This window comes from Hippocampus bargibanti, linkage group LG12, assembly GCF_051943395.1.
Source record: "Hippocampus bargibanti isolate YZ-2025 linkage group LG12, ASM5194339v1, whole genome shotgun sequence".
NCBI lineage: Eukaryota > Metazoa > Chordata > Actinopteri > Syngnathiformes > Syngnathidae > Hippocampus > Hippocampus bargibanti.
Genome location: NC_142745.1, coordinates 8,229,267 through 8,247,847, shown reverse-complemented (window position 1 = coordinate 8,247,847; position 18,581 = coordinate 8,229,267). Strand labels below are relative to the sequence as shown.

At 39.2% G+C, this 18,581-nt stretch overlaps 2 protein-coding genes and 1 long non-coding RNA gene across 7 annotated transcripts; 2 read left to right on the top strand and 1 right to left on the bottom strand.

The window, feature by feature from the left end:
- Positions 1 to 52: 52 nt before the first annotated feature.
- On the top strand, positions 53 to 10,018 carry LOC148890317 (peroxisomal succinyl-coenzyme A thioesterase-like). 3 transcript variants are annotated; one of them, XM_089009326.1, is made up of 12 exons: positions 53 to 183; positions 1,184 to 1,307; positions 3,003 to 3,209; positions 3,382 to 3,481; positions 4,089 to 4,279; positions 4,355 to 4,527; positions 6,459 to 6,575; positions 6,827 to 6,912; positions 7,077 to 7,170; positions 7,243 to 7,323; positions 7,395 to 7,530; positions 7,668 to 10,017. In XM_089009326.1, exons 2-12 carry the CDS (start codon positions 1,199 to 1,201, stop codon positions 7,766 to 7,768), a joined length of 1,395 nt encoding a protein of 464 aa, XP_088865452.1. In that variant the 5' UTR covers positions 53 to 183; positions 1,184 to 1,198; the 3' UTR covers positions 7,769 to 10,017. The 3 variants fall into 3 exon arrangements, with proteins under 3 accessions (XP_088865452.1, XP_088865453.1, XP_088865450.1); XM_089009327.1 differs by lacking the exon at positions 1,184 to 1,307 and having other exon boundaries at positions 71 to 183; positions 7,668 to 10,018; XM_089009324.1 differs by lacking the exon at positions 53 to 183 and having other exon boundaries at positions 792 to 1,307.
- LOC148890315 (uncharacterized) lies at positions 4,325 to 18,528 on the bottom strand. The gene is made up of 4 exons (XR_016116568.1): positions 18,460 to 18,528; positions 12,336 to 12,473; positions 7,431 to 7,503; positions 4,325 to 4,463 (listed from the first exon to the last, which is right to left on the bottom strand). It is a non-coding gene; the product is annotated as an uncharacterized LOC148890315 (long non-coding RNA).
- On the top strand, positions 10,284 to 18,361 carry LOC148890316 (bile acid-CoA:amino acid N-acyltransferase-like). Of its 3 annotated transcripts, none has more exons than XM_089009323.1 (11): positions 10,284 to 10,625; positions 11,507 to 11,716; positions 12,396 to 12,495; positions 13,470 to 13,588; positions 13,663 to 13,835; positions 14,585 to 14,701; positions 15,914 to 15,999; positions 16,527 to 16,620; positions 16,694 to 16,774; positions 16,851 to 16,986; positions 17,140 to 18,361. In XM_089009323.1, exons 1-11 carry the CDS (start codon positions 10,478 to 10,480, stop codon positions 17,238 to 17,240), a joined length of 1,365 nt encoding a protein of 454 aa, XP_088865449.1. In that variant the 5' UTR covers positions 10,284 to 10,477; the 3' UTR covers positions 17,241 to 18,361. The 3 variants fall into 3 exon arrangements, with proteins under 3 accessions (XP_088865449.1, XP_088865447.1, XP_088865448.1); XM_089009321.1 differs by having other exon boundaries at positions 10,287 to 10,625; positions 13,398 to 13,588; positions 17,140 to 18,326; XM_089009322.1 differs by having other exon boundaries at positions 10,293 to 10,625; positions 11,510 to 11,716; positions 13,398 to 13,588; positions 17,140 to 18,319.
- Positions 18,529 to 18,581: the final 53 nt, after the last annotated feature.

The following is an 18,581-nucleotide window of genomic DNA, read 5'->3' as shown; positions in this document are numbered from 1 at the left end:
GTAAGCTCAACGGATACCGGTTTCTCCACTATATCATACTGTGACATGTTAAAGCAGGTTTGGCATATTTCTCTTACAGCCAGGGTTGGTCTCACATGCAAAACAGTGGCGATTTAAGCTGAATTTTGCTGATAAACCTGGCAAAACATTTGAACCAAATCAACTCTGTTGAATACTATCAAGGTAGGATTTTGTGTTTTATTCAATATACTTTGGTTTGGATTTTGGACTTGGTTTTTGCTGGTTTTATCCATCATGGTAGTTGTAATAGTGCAACGAAACAATATTGCCAATAATCATATAACAGACCTCTGCATACTCATGATTTGATGTACGTGGAGTCATCTATTTGCATTAATGCCCCGCCCACCTCACATTTATGTATGTATGTATGTATGTATGTATGTATGTATGTATGTATGTATGTATGTATGTATGTATGTATGTATGTATGTATGTATGTATGTATGTATGTATGTATGTATGCATGTATGTATGCATGTATTTATTTATTTATTTATTTGTTTGTTTATTTAAAAAAAAAAAACATTAAAATATTTCATTTTAACGCCAAGCCCTTTTTACCATGGAAAACACGTTTTTGTTCTCATGCTCACTCATGGAAAAATAAATTTATCGATAAACACTCACAGGTCACAGATTAATGTATTATCATTTCTACTTGTTGAATGAATAGTAGGCAATAGGGAGTGTTCTCTGCACTTAACTGCATTCATTGCAAAGTGGATAAAATCAGATATTTTCAATTGTGTGGTTTGTATAAAATGTTTTTTATGAATAAATGCAGAAATACAGGATTTACATACAATGGTATTTTCATCCACTTAAATGTATAATAATCTCATCAGCATAAAGACATTTACAATTCATGGGGTTCTTGTATGAATTCCACTGAAGCAGACATGATAACAGAAGAACGGGTAATGGATAATGTGTCAAATTAGTAATGTTTTGAAATTGGAAAACCTCACAAGCTTACTTCCTGATTAAACATTTTTTTTCTTTGACTGAATAGAGAGTAGAGGGTCAAGGTTCATGGAGCACATTAACCCTCCAGTTATTTCCAAGACGTTGTTGTTAACTCAGTGAGGCTGTGGAGTGCAAAGCAGATCAAAAACATCACAAGATCGTTTCTTGTTTCTCAACTAATGTCCATTTTCAGGACAGACTAAGCATAATGATTGGGACTCAGGTGCGTGTGGCAGTATACCGGCATCTCATAGGAAAGGAGCTGACCCCTCGTGTTGGCCTACACAGGAAAACATGCTGGTTGCATAGTACTGTAGGTAAGAAAAATAGCAATAGTGCAAAATGTTGGTGTTGTGTGTCATACATATCATCTTGGCACAGAAATTCATGATTGCTAGAGATAAAATCCAAGCCTGAGGTGTTAGATGACTTTAAGTTCAGGTTGTTCTTGCTTTCTATACAGTATTTGGACTGCTTCTAAGGACAGAAGGGACATGCCACTGAGTGAGCAGTTTAGCACTGTTATATGGACCCTGTTGTGCACCTTGCCTGGGTACACAAATGACCAATGCCAATGTTTATGAAAAAATATATTTTATTCAATCTCAAGTGAAATCACCTCTTTGTCTGGATACCTGGATAGATTCTCTGTGCTATGCTCATAGTAGTCTGTCAAATTTCGTTATATTTATACCATGCGTATGAAAACTGGTTTATTTCTCATTGGGAGTCTAACACATTGGGTGTGTACAACCTATAGGGTGAGGGCTCTTTGAACACACATTGAACTTGTTTGACAATGTATGTGTATGAGAGTGAAAATGGTTGGTTTGAGACCATACAGCATACAGTATGTGCAGTCTGTTATTCAATAGGCCAACAATATTTTAGACATTTATTCCATTTGCTACACTTCCAATTCAAGCTCCTAAACTCTGGAAGGACTCTTGTCTGCAAAATAAACAGATAAGAAATTTCATTCATTCCACACCAGTGGCGGGCCGTGCATGTCACTCCTAGGCCTTCAGTAGTGCTACGTCTGAATCAATCAGTGTGGTGTGATTTACTACATGTCCACTAGAAGGTGCTGTTGCCAGGAAACAACTTGTGACTTGAAGAAACTTGAGAAATACTGTCTGAACTTTTACTATGAACATGTAGATTCATGATAACCTCATAAAATTGTAATATTAGTTGCTATTTTGCTAGCTTCTGAGCTGTCCAAATGATGTCCATCTTAATGATGTCCATGTATTCTTGGAAAGTCCGTCTTGAAAATGGCTTGAACAGTATAATATAATAATATAGTATATATAATATAATATAGACAAAGTCACATATTAAATCAACACAACAATATATTTGCTTATGGAGCTCACAATATATGCAGTGCGCTAGCTCTGGCCAGTATGCTCTTCACTAGCGTCTAGTGATACTATGATTAGCTAGTGAAAAGCCATTCATGTGACTAGCCAATCATAGTTTGGGAAAAATCTGACGTTTCCAGCCATTGTAAAGGCTGGACCTCTGGCTCAAACTCCTACTGCAGCTTTTTAGGGAGTGCAGTCAAAAGTCTATTCCAAAAATCAAGTCTACTGGAGGTAAAAGCAAAGATATGCTTGTCCTGGTCTGCTTGGAGGATGCAATTGTTCATTATAGTCACATTTTTCAGATGGTTAAAGGCTGTGTAAGTGGTTGATTTAATTTGACTGCTGAAAGTCAAATCTGAATCTGTGGGCAAACAAGGTTAATGGAAATTTCGGTTCATCCAGTTATTTTTTTCTCTGAGGGCATTAGACAATGACACAAACACCTTAAAATTAATTATGTGAGACTGTTAGATATACCTACATGTCATCTGTATATTCCTGATTGTCAACATGAGAGTGGCAAAGATTTTGACCTAAGTCTAACATGAACAAAATGGGTCTGAGAATGGAACCTTGAGGGACCCCTTATGCCGTGGCCATTTGACTAGTTTGTACTGAGCATTACGCACTTGTCTCCACTAGCGATGCAATCGAGGACCACGACCAGTCCAGCTCCTGTGCTGTCAGTCACTCCAGCCCGCAGCCTCGTAGATGATCCAATCATCATAAAGGCAGATTTTATGCCACCACACCATCCTGTGACCTTATGCGCACAGATGCGCAGTGAGAATGGTGACCTATGGGAGGCTTTTGGCCACTATAACACCAGTGCAGATGGCACTGTCAACCGTGAGTAATGTTCTCATGGATATAGTTCATTCACAGTACAGTTTATCTGTGTGTCTAAACTTTCTTTTTTAACTACAATTTCAAATTCAGACGTGATTTTGCCATGACACATGTTGCTACTTGTGATCTTCTGTCGACCTTCTACTATCCTTCTTTTTTGTGCCTTCAACAGTTGCTCATGATCATTCCGTGGGTGGCTCGTATTTGGGATGTGAGCCAATGGGGCTCTTCTGGGCCCTGCAGCCTGGTCCTGGGGAAAGGGATGGTTTAAGGCAGGTGCACAAAAATATTCTATGAAGTGGTCTCACATTTTGGTCCAAGATTCCCATCTGTTCATCAATTTAACCCCGCTAGAAGTGGAAATCAATTGCTGTCCTAAAACCTTGGAACAATGCTTTCTGAAGTGTGTAAGTCACAGGTGTCAAAGTCAAGGCCCGCGGGCCAAATCCGGCCCGCCACATCATTTTTTTCGGCCCGCGAAAGCAAATCAATCTTGTGAAATTCCATGATGATTGCTAAAATCTGAGCCAAAATGTCATATTTTTGGATGTCAACCACAATAAAAGTCATTCTTCTTGACTTCATATTTGAAAACGAGTTATTCATTAATTTGCTGTGTGCTCTATATGTAATATTTGAATGGATTTAAACATTCTAATGGGTTCCCCAAATTCATAACGGCCCTCGAGAGGAAACCATAACTACAATGTGGCCCACGGCAAAAAATGACTTTGACACCCCTGGTCTAAGTTAATTGTATTCAGGTTTCTTTTTAGTGATGAATTGTCAAATTCCAAAGGATAATCCAAACTTCATGTCATTCTGTTGTTGTTGCCATGGATGTGTGGGAAATGACACAATTGTTGTTTTTTTCCAAAGGCTCCGGAAGAAAAATGTCAAAATTCCATTGATCGTGGACATTTCATTACTGGAAGGTCATGTGACTCCCAAAGAGCGAGAGAATGCAGAATTGGCTGTTGCAACCACTGAGCGCTGGTACATGGCACCGGGTGTTCAAAGAATAGACATTCGCCAAAACGGAGTCGTGGGAACGTTATTCTTACCGCCAGGTGAGCACACATGTGATCACAAGTTGTAATTATTTTCAGTGTCTTTCCTCTAATCTTGTTGCTTTGTCTTGACAGGTCCGGGAAAGTTTCCAGCTGTGCTGGACATATGGGGTATGGGTGGAGGACTAATTGAGTACCGCTCATCCTTGATTGCATCAAGAGGCATTGCCAGTTTCTCCATCGCCTACATGGAACACAAAGATCTGACAGTCCAACTCGGCATAGAGAGTTCGGATGCATATATAAAGGCAAGATGCACCTATATGTCAGGGTGTCTGGAGTGGTTCAAAGTACGGTATTTTCCGGTGTATAAGGTGCACCCAAAAGCCTTGATTTTATTCACAAGATGACCCTGCGCCTTATATGCAGGTGTGTCTTACATGCAGGTGCGCCTTATATGTGAATTAATATTGAGCCACAACAGGTCTCGCCACTTCTGTCGGTACTACCGACTCCATTTTCCCACCGTAGAAACATGCGTATCATACCTCTGAAGATGGAGGTTACTGATTCGCTGTGGCAACCCCTTGAAGGGAAAAGCCGAAAGGAAAAGAAGAAGAAGAAGAAGAAATACTGTCGTGCGTAACCCCAGCCTTTACTGTAGCGCTCTATAATGTGGTGTGCCTCATATTTGGAAAACTTTTATATATTTATATGGTATATTTGGGAAACTTTTGTCATTCATTGAAGGTGCGCATTATACTCCGGTGCGCCTTATATATAGAAAAGGATTGAAAACACACCATTCATTTGGGGGTGCGCCTTATACGCCAATGCGTCTTATACACGGGAAAATACGGTGTAGAAGACGTCTCCCTTTCGAGCAGGGGTAACAAACAGGTCACGAGTGAAACCGTGCGCATATCGTTTTAGTTATATATTTACTTCTTCATTTGGTTGTAATTTTGCCAACCAAGTTTTTGCTAAGTTTTATTTTTAATAACAAGTCAGAAAAAAATTTATTTAACTACGGTATTGGGCATTTTTGGTCATACAAATATATTTTTGTATGACCAAAAATCTTTTGAAGATATTTTTGAATTACAGTTCCGTATTTTCCGGTGTAAAAGGTATACTGGAGTACAGTGAGACCTCAACTTACAAACACCTTAACTTACAAACTTTTCGTCTTACAAACGTCAAATTTATGAAAATGAAACATTATAATAACCACTATTTTCATAATACACACCGAACAGCACCAGAGGTTAAGTTACCAACCTTATGGAAGGTGACTCTCCTTCCATAAACCATCAACGATCACCATCAAAAAGGTAAATAAAACTTTATTTTACAGCACAGTTTATTTCTTTAATTACAGTCCTCATGTAATGCGCCTCTCTTTCCAAACAGCAATTCCCTTTGACCTCCAACGCCATTCCATCAAGCCATAAATGACCATCACAAATGTAAATAAAGTGAATTTATGATACAATTCAGTGTATTTCCTTCATTACAATACAATAGCACATTTATTATACATAGAATAAGGTATGTTGTGTGAAGTTTTAAGGCTTATTTAGTTGAAAAGTATATTTTATGGAAACCCGGGAACGGATTATTCCCATTTTAATGGTTTCCTATGGGAACTTTTTTTTTGAGATACACACTTTTCGCCTTACACACTCTGTCTGGGAACCAATTAAGTTCGTAAGTTGAGGTCTCACTGTACAGTATAAGGCAGCTCTGACTATAAGGCACAACCCCAATGAAAAACGTTTTCCATATATAATAAAAGTTTTCCAAATACAGTATAAGGCACACCACATTATAAGGCACTACAGTAGAGGCTGGGGTTACACACTACTTCTTCTACAGGGGGAAATGGAGTCAGTGGCTGCTGATAGTAGTTGCGAAATCCGTTGTGGCTCAATATTACTTCACATATAAGGGGCACCTGCGTATAAGGCGCAGGGTAATCTTTTGAAGAAAATCAAGGATTTTGGGTGCGCCTTCTACACCAGAAAATACGGTACTTTTTTGGACATTGAGCTGAATGTGTGCTCCTTTTTCAAAAATCCTGAACTTGAATGATGATCATAGAACACCATTTTAAGTGTGCTGCATATGCCCATCGGTAACATTTGAAAAGGATGCCACAATTTAACAAAATGTCATTTATGAAATAAATAATACCATCTAATGCTTATTTTTTCTTTATTTCCCCAATTTTCTTCAGAAAGCAATTGATATCCTTCGAGATAATCCTCAGATCTGCGCCGATCGAATCGGTATCGTTGGTCTCTGCTATGGAGTCTACTTAACCCTCCGAGTCGCCACACTCTCTGATGTAAACGTACGTTGCACAATTGTGTACAGTATATCCTATTTGAAAGTCTGTAAATAGCTTCTTTAACTTGCAAAGTCACACACTGACATGAATTTAAATCTAACATGATATTTCTCAAGCGCTGTGTGGCATAGTACATTAGACACCATTAGTTTTAGGCACACTTGAAACAGTATACATTTGTAAAGATGCAATGTTGGTAAAGAGAAACAAGTTGGTTGTTTGCCTTGTTGTAAAACTGTCACTCTTTTTCACAGCTATCCTGTTTGGTTTGTATAAATGGCCCAGCAGGAAGCAACGTGGGGCTCACGCAAACTTTTTGCAAGCCTAAAGCATCAGAAAGGTATTTAAAAATATATAGTTTACAGTTTTGGTTATAGGAACACCATGTAGCTTGTCGAGGTTCTGAATCGTATGTGGAATATCACCTCTGTTTTCATTTTCTGGAATCACGAAATAAAGTGTTTCAAAATGATCTGTTATTTTTCTGTCAAATTAACTTTTCAGTGACCAGAGACTTTGGCCACGGGATGAGGCAGGTTATCTCAGTTTTCAGAAACTGGGTTCACCCAAAAACTTCTCTCCTGGGACCCTCGTGAAGGTGATGTGAAGACCATCTCTCTAAATTGAAAAGCATTGAAAAGAAACTTAGGAATGTTTGTGATTCTTGCAGATAGAGAATCTGACCTGTCCAATGCTGTACATTTTGGGTGAAGATGACCAAAATTTTCCAAGTACTGAGAATTCAAACCTGGTACAAAAAGATGAGTTATCTCTTCTCAGTCAACATGGATGCGCATGTAGCTTCACTTTTGTGCTTTTCAGATTGAAGATCGTCTGAAAGCAGCTGGTAAATCCCACCTGTTTACCCGTTTGTCATATCCTGGCGCCGGACACCTGATCGAACCACCTTACACACCACACTCCAGAATGTCTGTGTGGAGAATCAAACCAGAAAAAAGTGAGATATCCGACAAAGGATATGATTAACCATAATTCTTTTGTGAATAAATAACTAGACACTCGACTGTAATGCCACATGTTCTTATGTGTATGGTTGAAATATTTGACTGCTTCCCTGTCGTGTTTCTCTTGCAGTGCTCGCACTGTGGGGGGGTCACACTGCACCCCATGCTGTTGCACAGGAAGATGCTTGGAAGGAAATTCTGAAATTTTTGGATAAATATCTGAGGGTGTGAACTCTAGTGTTAAGTAATAAATGATGACAATATAATGAATCTTAAATGATCTGTCACAATTTGCAAAGTGATGGTGATGGTGGACCCCATGAACGCAGGCAGGAGGGAGGAGCAGAGTGTATTTGACAAATTGTATTAAATGAAGTTGGCAGGAACAAAATCTCAAACAACAATGTCATCACAACAGAAATGGCCAAAGTAGCAAACAAAACCATGAGTAAAACATGACAAGATGAAACAAACAATGACTCAACACTGAATGGTCGTGCCGTGGGTCATTTTAACTGCCACTGATTAAAACAACCAACACCTGTGCAGCTGCAGGAGAGGCCCTATAGGGCTACCTGTTGGTCGCAATCCGAAATGTGACAATGTACAGGGGGAGGTGTGGAAAAATGACCCCAACTTCACATTTTTATGTAATCACTGTAAAAACGTTTCTTAGTATTTACGAGTTAACTCTTTGGGACCTTTATTGGTTAGTGTCATCATGACGGCAGTTATAAATGTCGAATTGTGAATGATATAGATTCTGATTAAACCTTTTAATCATGACTCATGACGTCGGGCGTTCAACTTTCAAAACGTCTGGCCCGGGTGGCCGACACTTCTTCAAGACAAAAAAAAAAGATTACTTTCAAATCAAACCTTTGTTTTATTCAATAATGCAAAGCTACAAGCAAACCGCTACAAGCCAAGTGGACTTCTCTTTCTAAGCTCTCAAAACCTTGCTGCAAAATCTTCAGCAAGGGATATTTACCATAAATTAAGCAAGGGAGAATTTGTGGTAGGTACTTCCTTAATTAAAAAAATCCTTTATACTTCGCAACAATGCTTTTTTTTGCGATTAGTCGTCTTATTGTGTTTCAAGTTGTGAAAAATGGGGCAGGCAACTTTATGACCGGGCAGGCAACTTTGTCTGCCCGGGTGTCCGCTAACTTTTTGTCATGAGTTTCAGACACCGGTTATACATAAATAAAATTGAATACAATGATTAGCAAATTGTGTTCAACCTCCAGTGAGACCTCAACTTACAAACACCTTAACTTACAAACTTTTTGTCTTACAAACGTCAAATTTATGAAAATTAAACCTTATAATAAGCACTATTTTCATAATACACACGCACCACGGCTGGCGGAGTGATCTTCGGCGGAAGCACACGACCGAACAGCACCAACAGTCCTTATGGAAGGTGACTCTCCTTCCATAAGCAATCAACGACCATCAAAAAGGCAAATAAAACTTTATTTTACAGCACAGGTTATTTCTTTAATTACAGTCCTCATGCAATTCCCTTTGACCTTCGACCTCCAACGCCATTCCATCAAGCCATAAATGACCATCACAAATGTAAATAAAGTGACTTTATGATACAATGCAGTGTATTTCTTTCATTGCAATACAATAGCACATTTATTATACATAGAATAAGGTATGTTGTGTGTAGTTTTAAGGCTTATTTAGTTGAAAAGTATATTTTATGGAAACCTGGGAACGGATTATTCCCATTTTAATGGTTTCCTATGGGATTTTTTTTTAGATACACACTTTTCGCCTTACACACTCTGTCTGGGATAGGCTCCAGCAACCCCCGCGACCCTAATGAGGAATAAGCGGTACGGAAAATGAGATGAGATGAGATGAGATGAGATGAGATCATGATATTTATGTTTTATGTCTGTTATAAGTTTCAAGAAAAGGCGTGGGAGTTGGATAAAAAAGAATGTGAAAGTTGACTAATGCTCATCAAACACCTGTTAGGAACATCCCACAGGTAACAGGCCAACTGGGGACAAGTGGGTGCTATGGTTGGGTATCAAAGGAGATTCCTGCATTGTTTAATATTCACAAGCAAATGGGTGTGATTCAGTTCTTTGTAAACAACTGCGGGGGAAAAACAGTCAAACAGTTTAATTAATTTAGAAGGGGCCTTTCGCAATGTATTCAGAAGGTGAGCTCCACGTTCATCAACTTGTGACTGGGTGTGGTGAGATCACTATTTCTAGCATTTGTCCTGTTGGCGAATGGCCAATTTGTCTATGTATTTAGCTCCCAGGGGAACCCGTGTCAGAATACCTGGCTACAAAAGTGTGTGAATAGAAACACTGCTGAATTGCAAATTTTCATCTGAGATGGCCTGTCGTGTCCTGAAATGTATTTATGATAATGATTAGAAAAAAAACAATGTTTTCCTTATTTTTCAGCGCATACGGTTTTGGAGATTTTCCATTTCCATCCAAAATCCCACAGGTGTGTTTTTATTTCAGATGTATTTAATTTTCAGGCCAGCGGAGAAAGCTTTGCAGGCCTTGATCGTCCGCCACTGACTGTAAGAGGCTGCTGTGAAGGCCTAGTAATGAATTTCAAATGGAGAAAAGGAAGCTTTTGATCTCTTTTGAATTAAACCAAGGTATGGAAATTAATTTGCTCATTTGACAATATTCTAATTATTAAGATGCACTTGCAACAAGCGCTTTCTTGTTGCGCTGGAAGCTGGAAGGTCTGTTTTGCACTTGTAAACATTGACACCCTGATTTCCCGTTTCCTTGTGCTCACCTGAATGTGAAAGCGCCATTGCCCGCCTTCCTGCCGTTATGTAAAGAAGGTTGATCACCAATGCAAATGGAAAATTCACATCAAATTCTCCATCATTCTCTCATTTGGACTCAGCGAGCCTAAAGAAACACACTTGAGGACATCACCGTAATGCTCTTTGCTTGTTCACAGCTGTCTATTTCCTTCATAATGTTTAGAACTCAAATGCGAGTGGGAGGATATCGGCATCTCATAGGAAAGCAGCTAACTTCACATGTTGACCTACACAAGAAAACTCGCTGGTTACATCGTGCTGAAGGTAAGAAAAATAGCAAAAGTGCATAGTGAAAGTTTGTGCACTTAATTAAGAACTAAATACATTTAATGTCCATGATTGGTAGTGGCGCAGTACAAGTCTCAGCTGTCAGATGAGTTTAAGTTCAGGTTGTTCTTATTATTTATTTATTTTTTTGCACTGCTCCTGATTACAGCTGTCAGATGCGGTTGAGTAAAGAACTAAATATTAATGCTGTATATGGACGATGTTATGAACCTTTATTGATACCTCAGCTCACGAACTGGTGGCTTTTTTGGTGTGTTTATTTTTCCCAAAATGGCTTCTTTACTGACTCACGACTTTCAAAGACATTTGCCAAGCACATGTTATTTAATTGTTGCTTATTTTCCCCATTAAAAACACTGGATCTCTACCCTGAATTTGCTAAGGGCTTTTTAATAGGATTATTTGGCACGCATTCTCTGAACATGGCACACTTTTCTACACCAACAAAGATTGTGACATAAACATAACATGTGCAGGAAGAACAAAAGGGGTCTAAGCATTGACCCTTGAGGTACCCCATCTGTCATGGTCAGTTGATCAGATTCCAAGCATCCAATATTCACAAATAGATTACCGTATTTTCTGCACTATAAGGCGCAGCTAAAAGAAAATATTATTTTCGAAAGCTGATCACGCACCTCATAATCCGGTGCGCCCAATGTATGGAAAATGTTTTAAAATATGTCATTCATTGAAGGTGCCCCTTATAATGCGGTCCACCTTACGTATGGAAAAGGTTTTTAAATGTGTCATTTGTTGAAGGTGCGCCGTATATTCCAGAGAATACGGTACTTTCCTCCATATACGACCTGGACCAGTTAGTATAGATTCTCTGAGTATAACATATTTGTCTCCAGCAGCAATGCGATGGAGCACCAGTACCAGTCCAGCTCCTGTGCTGACAGCCACTCCAGCTCGCAGCCTAGTGGACGAGCCAATCAGCATAAAGGCAGGTTTTATGGCACCACACCATCCGGTGACATTGTGCGCACAAATGCGCAGTGAGGATGGTGACCTGTGGGAGGCTTTTGGCCATTATAAGACCAGCGCAGATGGCACTGTCAACCGTGAGTCATGTTCTCACATACACTGTTCATTGATAGGATATTAACTCATTCACTGCCATTGCAAATTTATTCGGGAATTGAAAATATGACGAGTTTGTTCGTTTTTTTTTTTTTTTTTTTTTTTTTTTTTTTGCTGGGTTGCCGATTAAACGCTGGCAATGTTTCTTTCCTTTCCACAAGGGGGCAGCATTTCCCTTTTTTCCATGTTAGTGCTTTGTTCCAGCTTCAGCTGTTGTTAAAGCCCTAGAGAAACCATTATGTATGTATTGCATTGTATTTTGGACAGCCACCCTGATTTCAAGCTCATATAACTCCAGACCCATATAATGTAGGAATTAACCCTTTTTTCTGATGAAAGAAGAGAGTGTAAGGTTTCTTACGCTGCATTAAATGTTTATATAGTCCTAAAACTCAATATTCTCTGGGTCCTAGAATTTGAGTGACAATGACAAAAACCACTGGAATGGACACATTTTTGAAAATGTCTGGCAGTGATTGAGTTAAATTTGTGTAAAATGTATTTTTAACTGAAATGTGCTATATTTATTATATTACGTAAATGCAGAGTGAATTGTTCAGTATGAATGATGGAAATTCTTGGATAAAATGAGAATTTTACTGTTGAACTTGTTGCTCCTTGTCGAGCTTCTGCTGCCCTTGATTTTTGTGCCTTCAACAGTTGCTCATGATCATTCCGTGGGTGGCTCATATTTGGGATGTGAGCCAATGGGGCTCTTCTGGGCCCTGCAGCCAGCTCCTGGAGAAAGGGATGGTTTAAGGCAGGTGCAAAAAATACACCTCATATTTCTCGTGGTCTTGTACATATTGTGTCCTAAGCTTCTTGGTGTACCACATCCCTACAGTGACTTCGGAGTTGTACTGTCAATCGCTGTCGACTGAAAGTAACATCACAATGCTTATAAACTAAGACACCTCACTTGTTTTCTGGGTTTGGTCATATGATGTGCAAACACACGACGTGTATATTTGTTACTTAAACTGTATATTCATTGAACAAAGCTAGAATTCAAATTCAACTATCGTATCGTAAAACCTTTACACATTGCTGTATGATTTTGTCTTAGTATTTCGTCATTGTGTTGATTTTTTTATGTACTGTATTTTCCGGTGTATAAGGTGCACCGGAGTATAAGGCGCACTTGTAATAAATTGTATATTTTCAAACTTTTTCCATCTATAACGCACACCGGAGTCTAAGGTGTACCTTCAATAAATGAAGAAAAAGTTTTCTAAATATAATATAGTAAAAATCAATAAAGGTTTTCCAAATATAAGGCACACCATATTATAAGGTGCTATAGTACAGGCTGGGGTTACGCATGACTTCTTCTACAGGGGGAAATGGAGTCAATGACTGCTGACAGTAGTTGCGAGGCCTCAATATTACTTCACATATAAGACGCACCTGCGTATAAGGCGCAGGGTAATCTTTTGAAGAAAATGAAGGCTTTTGGGTGCACCTTATACACCGGAAAATCCGGTATTTATTTATTTTGGGGGGGGTTATTTTGTTGTTGTTTTTTTGATCAATGGTCCAAAGGACTGTGAAGGCCTTGCCTTGAAATAAACTCGTATTGTGGGCATGAATGGGTAAGAAAATGAGACAATTATTATTGATTTTGTATTTGTTTTTGTTTTGTTTTTTTTTTTTTGTGCAAAGATTGCGAAAGAAGAATGTCGAGACTCCATTCATAGTGGACATTTCTTTACTGGAAGGTCATGTGACACCCAGAGAGCGAGAGAACACTGAGCTGGCTATTGCAACCACTGAGCGCTGGTACATGGCACCGGGTGTTCAAAGAATAGACATTCGCCAAAACGGAGTTGTGGGAACGTTATTCTTACCACCAGGTCCGCACAAATGTGATCACAAATTTTACTCTTTTCAATGTCTTTCCTCTAATCTTGTTACTCTGCCTTGACAGGACCAGGCAAGTTTCCAGCCCTGCTGGACTTGTGGGGTATGGCTGGAGGACTCATTGAGTACCGCTCATCCCTGACTGCATCAAGGGGTTTTGCCAGTTTCTCCATCGCCTACATGGAACACATAGATCTGACAGTCCAAATAGGTGTAGACAGTTCGGATGCATATATGAAGGCAAGGTGTACCAAAGTTCTGTGACGGGAGGGGTTCAAATTGTGAGAAAGAAAGTCACAATGACCCTCCTGTACCTGAGATTCGACTTCCTAATGATCTTTCCTTACCAGAATCATTGAAAAGGCCTTATAAGTGTGTGACCCACCCTGTAGTCGGAACAGACCCTCTAGTCCCGCGCCTCAAAAAGGGTGAACTTCACCCTGGTCAACCATTTCAGAGGAATTGTTTTGAATGCCCATGAAATGTAATGTTGCATGAAGTGCAAAAATAATGTTAAGGCCAATATACAGGAAGTGAAATAAGGTAAAAGCACAATTGAAATTGATGATTAAGACGATAAGACAAGCACGGTCTTTTCGGGTGTATAAGGCGCACCCAAAAGACTTGACCCTGCGCCATATATGTGAAGTCATATTGAGCCACAACAGGTGCCACTACTACTGTCATCATCCACTGACTCCATTTCTCTCTGTAGAAGAAGGGTGTAACACCAGTCTTTACTGTGGCGCCTTATAATGTGATGTCCCTTATATTTGGAAAACTTTTATATATTTATATATTATATTTGGAAAACTTTTTTCATTCATTGAAGGTGTGCCTTATAGTCTGGATCGCAGTATACAGTAAATGGAAAACATTTACAAATACACCATTCACACTGCCTTATACCCCAGTGCGCCTTATACACGGAAAAATACGGTATTTCTCCCTCTCTCTCTCTCTTTCTCATTGTTTTTTCTTTCTTTCAGAAAGCAATTAATATCCTCCGAGAGCATCCTCAGATCTGTGGCGATCGAATTGGCATCCTTAGTCTCTGCTATGGAGGCTACCTAAGCCTCCGAGTAGCCACACTCTCTGATGTAAACGTACGTTGCACAATTGTGTACAGTATATCATATTTCTCCGTCTCAAAAGTCACTTTTACTCTTTGGCATTGGACTCGGCATGATTCCGACTTAAAGGACAACCGACTTCTCCGGACAAGTTGTGTCCATAATTTGTAAAATGGCTTCAAATGACTTCTGAGCGTGTTTTAAAAAGATTCCACCGCATGTAGCTATATTTTACGTTTTAAGACTCGCGCTGAATATTCAGGAAGTCTTGTTTTTGAGTTGGTGACGAGTCCGTACGTGACGTCACTAAAGGAACGCCGCCTGACCGAAAAAAAGACACATTGTAGCAGTTCTTCCATCACGTCAATGTATTTTGCTGTACTTGTTTGGTCTGAAAACCTTGTGTTGCACCCAAAAGCCGCCAGAAGTGGGTGTCCAAGCTCCATATAAGGAATTTATCAGCCTGTGGAAACGGAGGTGGCCACAGGGGGTCGCCATTTTGTGGCGGTCTTTTCTGGTGATCGTTTCTCCCCAATGTTGCCTCAAAATGGCATGGAATAAATTCTTTAATCGATTGCCAAGGTGTATGCTTTCCTCTTCAGAACTATTTGAATCATATTCATAACTGGAGGTGTAACAAGAAAGCATATTCTCCGAATCTGAAGCCATTGTTTTGATTCTCAAGCAATGCAAGACGTCTTGGCGTGACGTCACAAACTGGGGGCGGGACTTTCTGAAAATGCCCAATTCGCAGCTTAATTTTTTGCAGATTTTGGACACTTAAGTCGTTTTTATTGGTGTTTTGCATTTGAATAAAAATATCAGCCTGCGTGTTTTGGGTATTTTAGATGCTATAAAACGTTTTTCTGATGTCAGTTAAGAAACAAAGAAGTGACGTCGGTTGTCCTTCAAGCTTGGTTTCACTCCCTGGTGCTTTTTACTATCTTTGTGACTGCTTGATTCCCTGTATGTTAGCTGTCCATGTTAAGTGTTTTGTTCCAGCTTCAGCTGTCGTTAAAGCGTGCTATATAAATCATTGAAAGTGTAAAAATTGCCACGTTAACTTGCAAAGTCACACATTTACATGAATTCAAATCTAACACAATGTTTCTAATGCCCCAGGTGGCTGGTCCACTACCATCAATTTAAATTGTATACATTCATCAAGATGAAATCTTACCAATGAGAAATCAGGTGTTGACTATGTCATATGCCTAATATTAAAAACTTGACTTTCTCTTGCAGCTATCCTGTTTGGTTTGTATAAATGCCATAGCCGGAACCAACGAGAAGATCACACAAACCTTTTGCAAACCTAAATCATCAGAAAGGTATTTTAGACGTACCATATTTTCCAGTGTATAAGGCACACCCGAAAGCCTTGATTTTATTCAAAAGATGACCCTGCGCTTTATACACAAGTGCGCCTTATACATATATGAAGTCATATTGAGTCACAACAGGTCTAGCAATGACTGTCAGCAGCCACATCTCAATTTTTCTCTGTAGAAGAAGCAGTGCGTAACCCCAGCCTCTACTGTAGCGTCTTATAATACGTTGTGCTTTATAGCTGTAATTGGAAAACGTGTATATATTTAGATATTATTTTTGGGAATCTTTTTTCATTCATTGAAGGTGCGCCTTATAGACCAGTGTGCCTTCTATATGGAAAAACTTTGAAAATACACAATTCATTGGGGCTGCGCCTTATACTTCGGTGCACCATATACACCGGAAAAATAGTTTACAGTTTAGGTCATAGAACCCCATCTGTGTTGCTTTGGTTTGTTGATTCATTGAATCTCAAGATGACTTTTCCCAAATGATCTGACATTTTCTTTAAAATCCCAATTTTCAGTGACCAGAAATTTTGGCCACGGAATACGGAAGGCAATATCTGTTTTAAGGACGTGACTTTACCCCAAAACTACTCCCCCGGGACCCAAGTGAAGGTGATTTGAAGACCATATTGGTTATTTGGAAATAATACAACAAAAACTAAATGAATGTGTCTGATCCTTGCAGCTAGAGAACCTGGCCTGTCCATTGATGTACGTTTTGGGTGAAGACGACCAAGTTTTAAGCAGCAATGAGAATTCAAAACTGGTACATCTTAGCTTACTCCTTCACGGCCCTCGGAGTTTGGTGCGCATGACTGCAGATCAGTTTTTGTGCTTTTCAGATTGAAGATGTCCTTAAAACAGCTGGTAAATCCCACCTGTTTACCCATTTGTCATATCCCGGGGCCGGTCACCTGATTGAACCTCCGTACGCACCACACACAAGAATGTCTTTTTGGAGATTCAAACCAGAAAAACGTGAGCTCTCCAAATTATTTTTTGGTTTTTACACGATTCTTGTCAGGCGGTGCATTAACAATCAAACGCTCAACTGCAATGTCACTGGTGTCATTTTATATATGACTAAAATCAAATTTAACTGACTGCTGCCGTGTTGTGTTTCCCCTGCAGTCCGTACCATATGGGGAGGCAACATTGTTAGCAATGCAGCTGCACAAGAAGACTCTTGGAGAAAAATCCTGAAATTTTTGGACAAAAATCTGAGGGCGTGAACTCTGTTTCCATCTATTCCATCAAAATTATTCATAGAATTGGGCTTGCTCCAAAAAGTGCACGGATTCACTACATGAGGCCATATTTGATCATGATGTGGGAAGTAGTGGCAAAAAGAACAAGAACATTAATGTCCAGGGACTGCACACGCTTTATTGCAGCCACAAAATAAAAGTAAATAAAGATAAAGATACATGTTTGAAACATGTCATTGGGGTTTGTTGTACATTGTTGTATTGATTGATTCATTTATTTTTAACATTTTTTTCCTGCATTTGGCTATATGGTTGATGTGCGGTAACTATGTGTGACAGTACTCGTAAGTATGTTCTTTGCACCATTTGGTTGTCACCGACTACTGAGACGGACTACTCACCGGACTGACGATGCACATCTATGCTGAAAATTATAACAACAATTTTAATGAAAATTAATGTTTGTTTGTTTTTGGTAGGACACAATATGTACATTTTTTTATATTGGATCAGTACATTGCACGAGTGGTCCCAATGTTGCAACTGTTTGGGGTATGCATTAGCATGAAATGGGGTGAATAGTTCATAAAAATGCAGGAGTAACCATAGCAACAACAGTAATTATCTCTTTCAAGTCTACCTTCGGGTCGTCGTTCTGGTCAAGGTATCCTCTTGCATGCAAGGGAATAGCAAATTGTTTCTCATATCTCTGCACTGTATGTCCAATAACTTTCATTTGCTTATTGTCCAAGGTACAATTGACTTTTTGCACTTCCTCTCCCACACTTTGTAAGATCGATTCACAATTTTTTGTCCCATATAAAAGTTGTAGTACGCCGTACATGATTTGAAATAATAATAAAAAACATAAAATACAGGGAAAGCGTATAGTTGACAGGTATGAAAGTGGGTTGTGCCCCTCATGATTTTTATGATGGTGGATTTGGAGTACAGTACAAGTCTTCTTGTTAAAACCTCAACCTTTCTGCATATAGCACGATAAATAATCAAATTAGCCTTTGATATAGAAACAAAGTAGGGATTCTTCTTTTTACAATTAATTTCCAAACAATTGCTTGTAAATTTTTGCAGAGAAGTATCGAAATAATGGTGCATGGTGACATGTATTTGTTTACCATCTTTAAATCGTTGTTCATAATGATTGTGAAAGGACTTAACGTGGGGGAAGTTTGTTATAAATGAACTTTGCTACGGTATTCTTAATTTACTGAGATGCACTTACAAGTTTTGCCACGTTGCAAATGAAGGTGCCTGGAAGATCGGATTTGTACTGTTTCCTGTTTGCTTGTCCGTCTGACGTCACTTGCTTCCGGGTTGGTGGGTTGTGAACACACCACGCCCCTT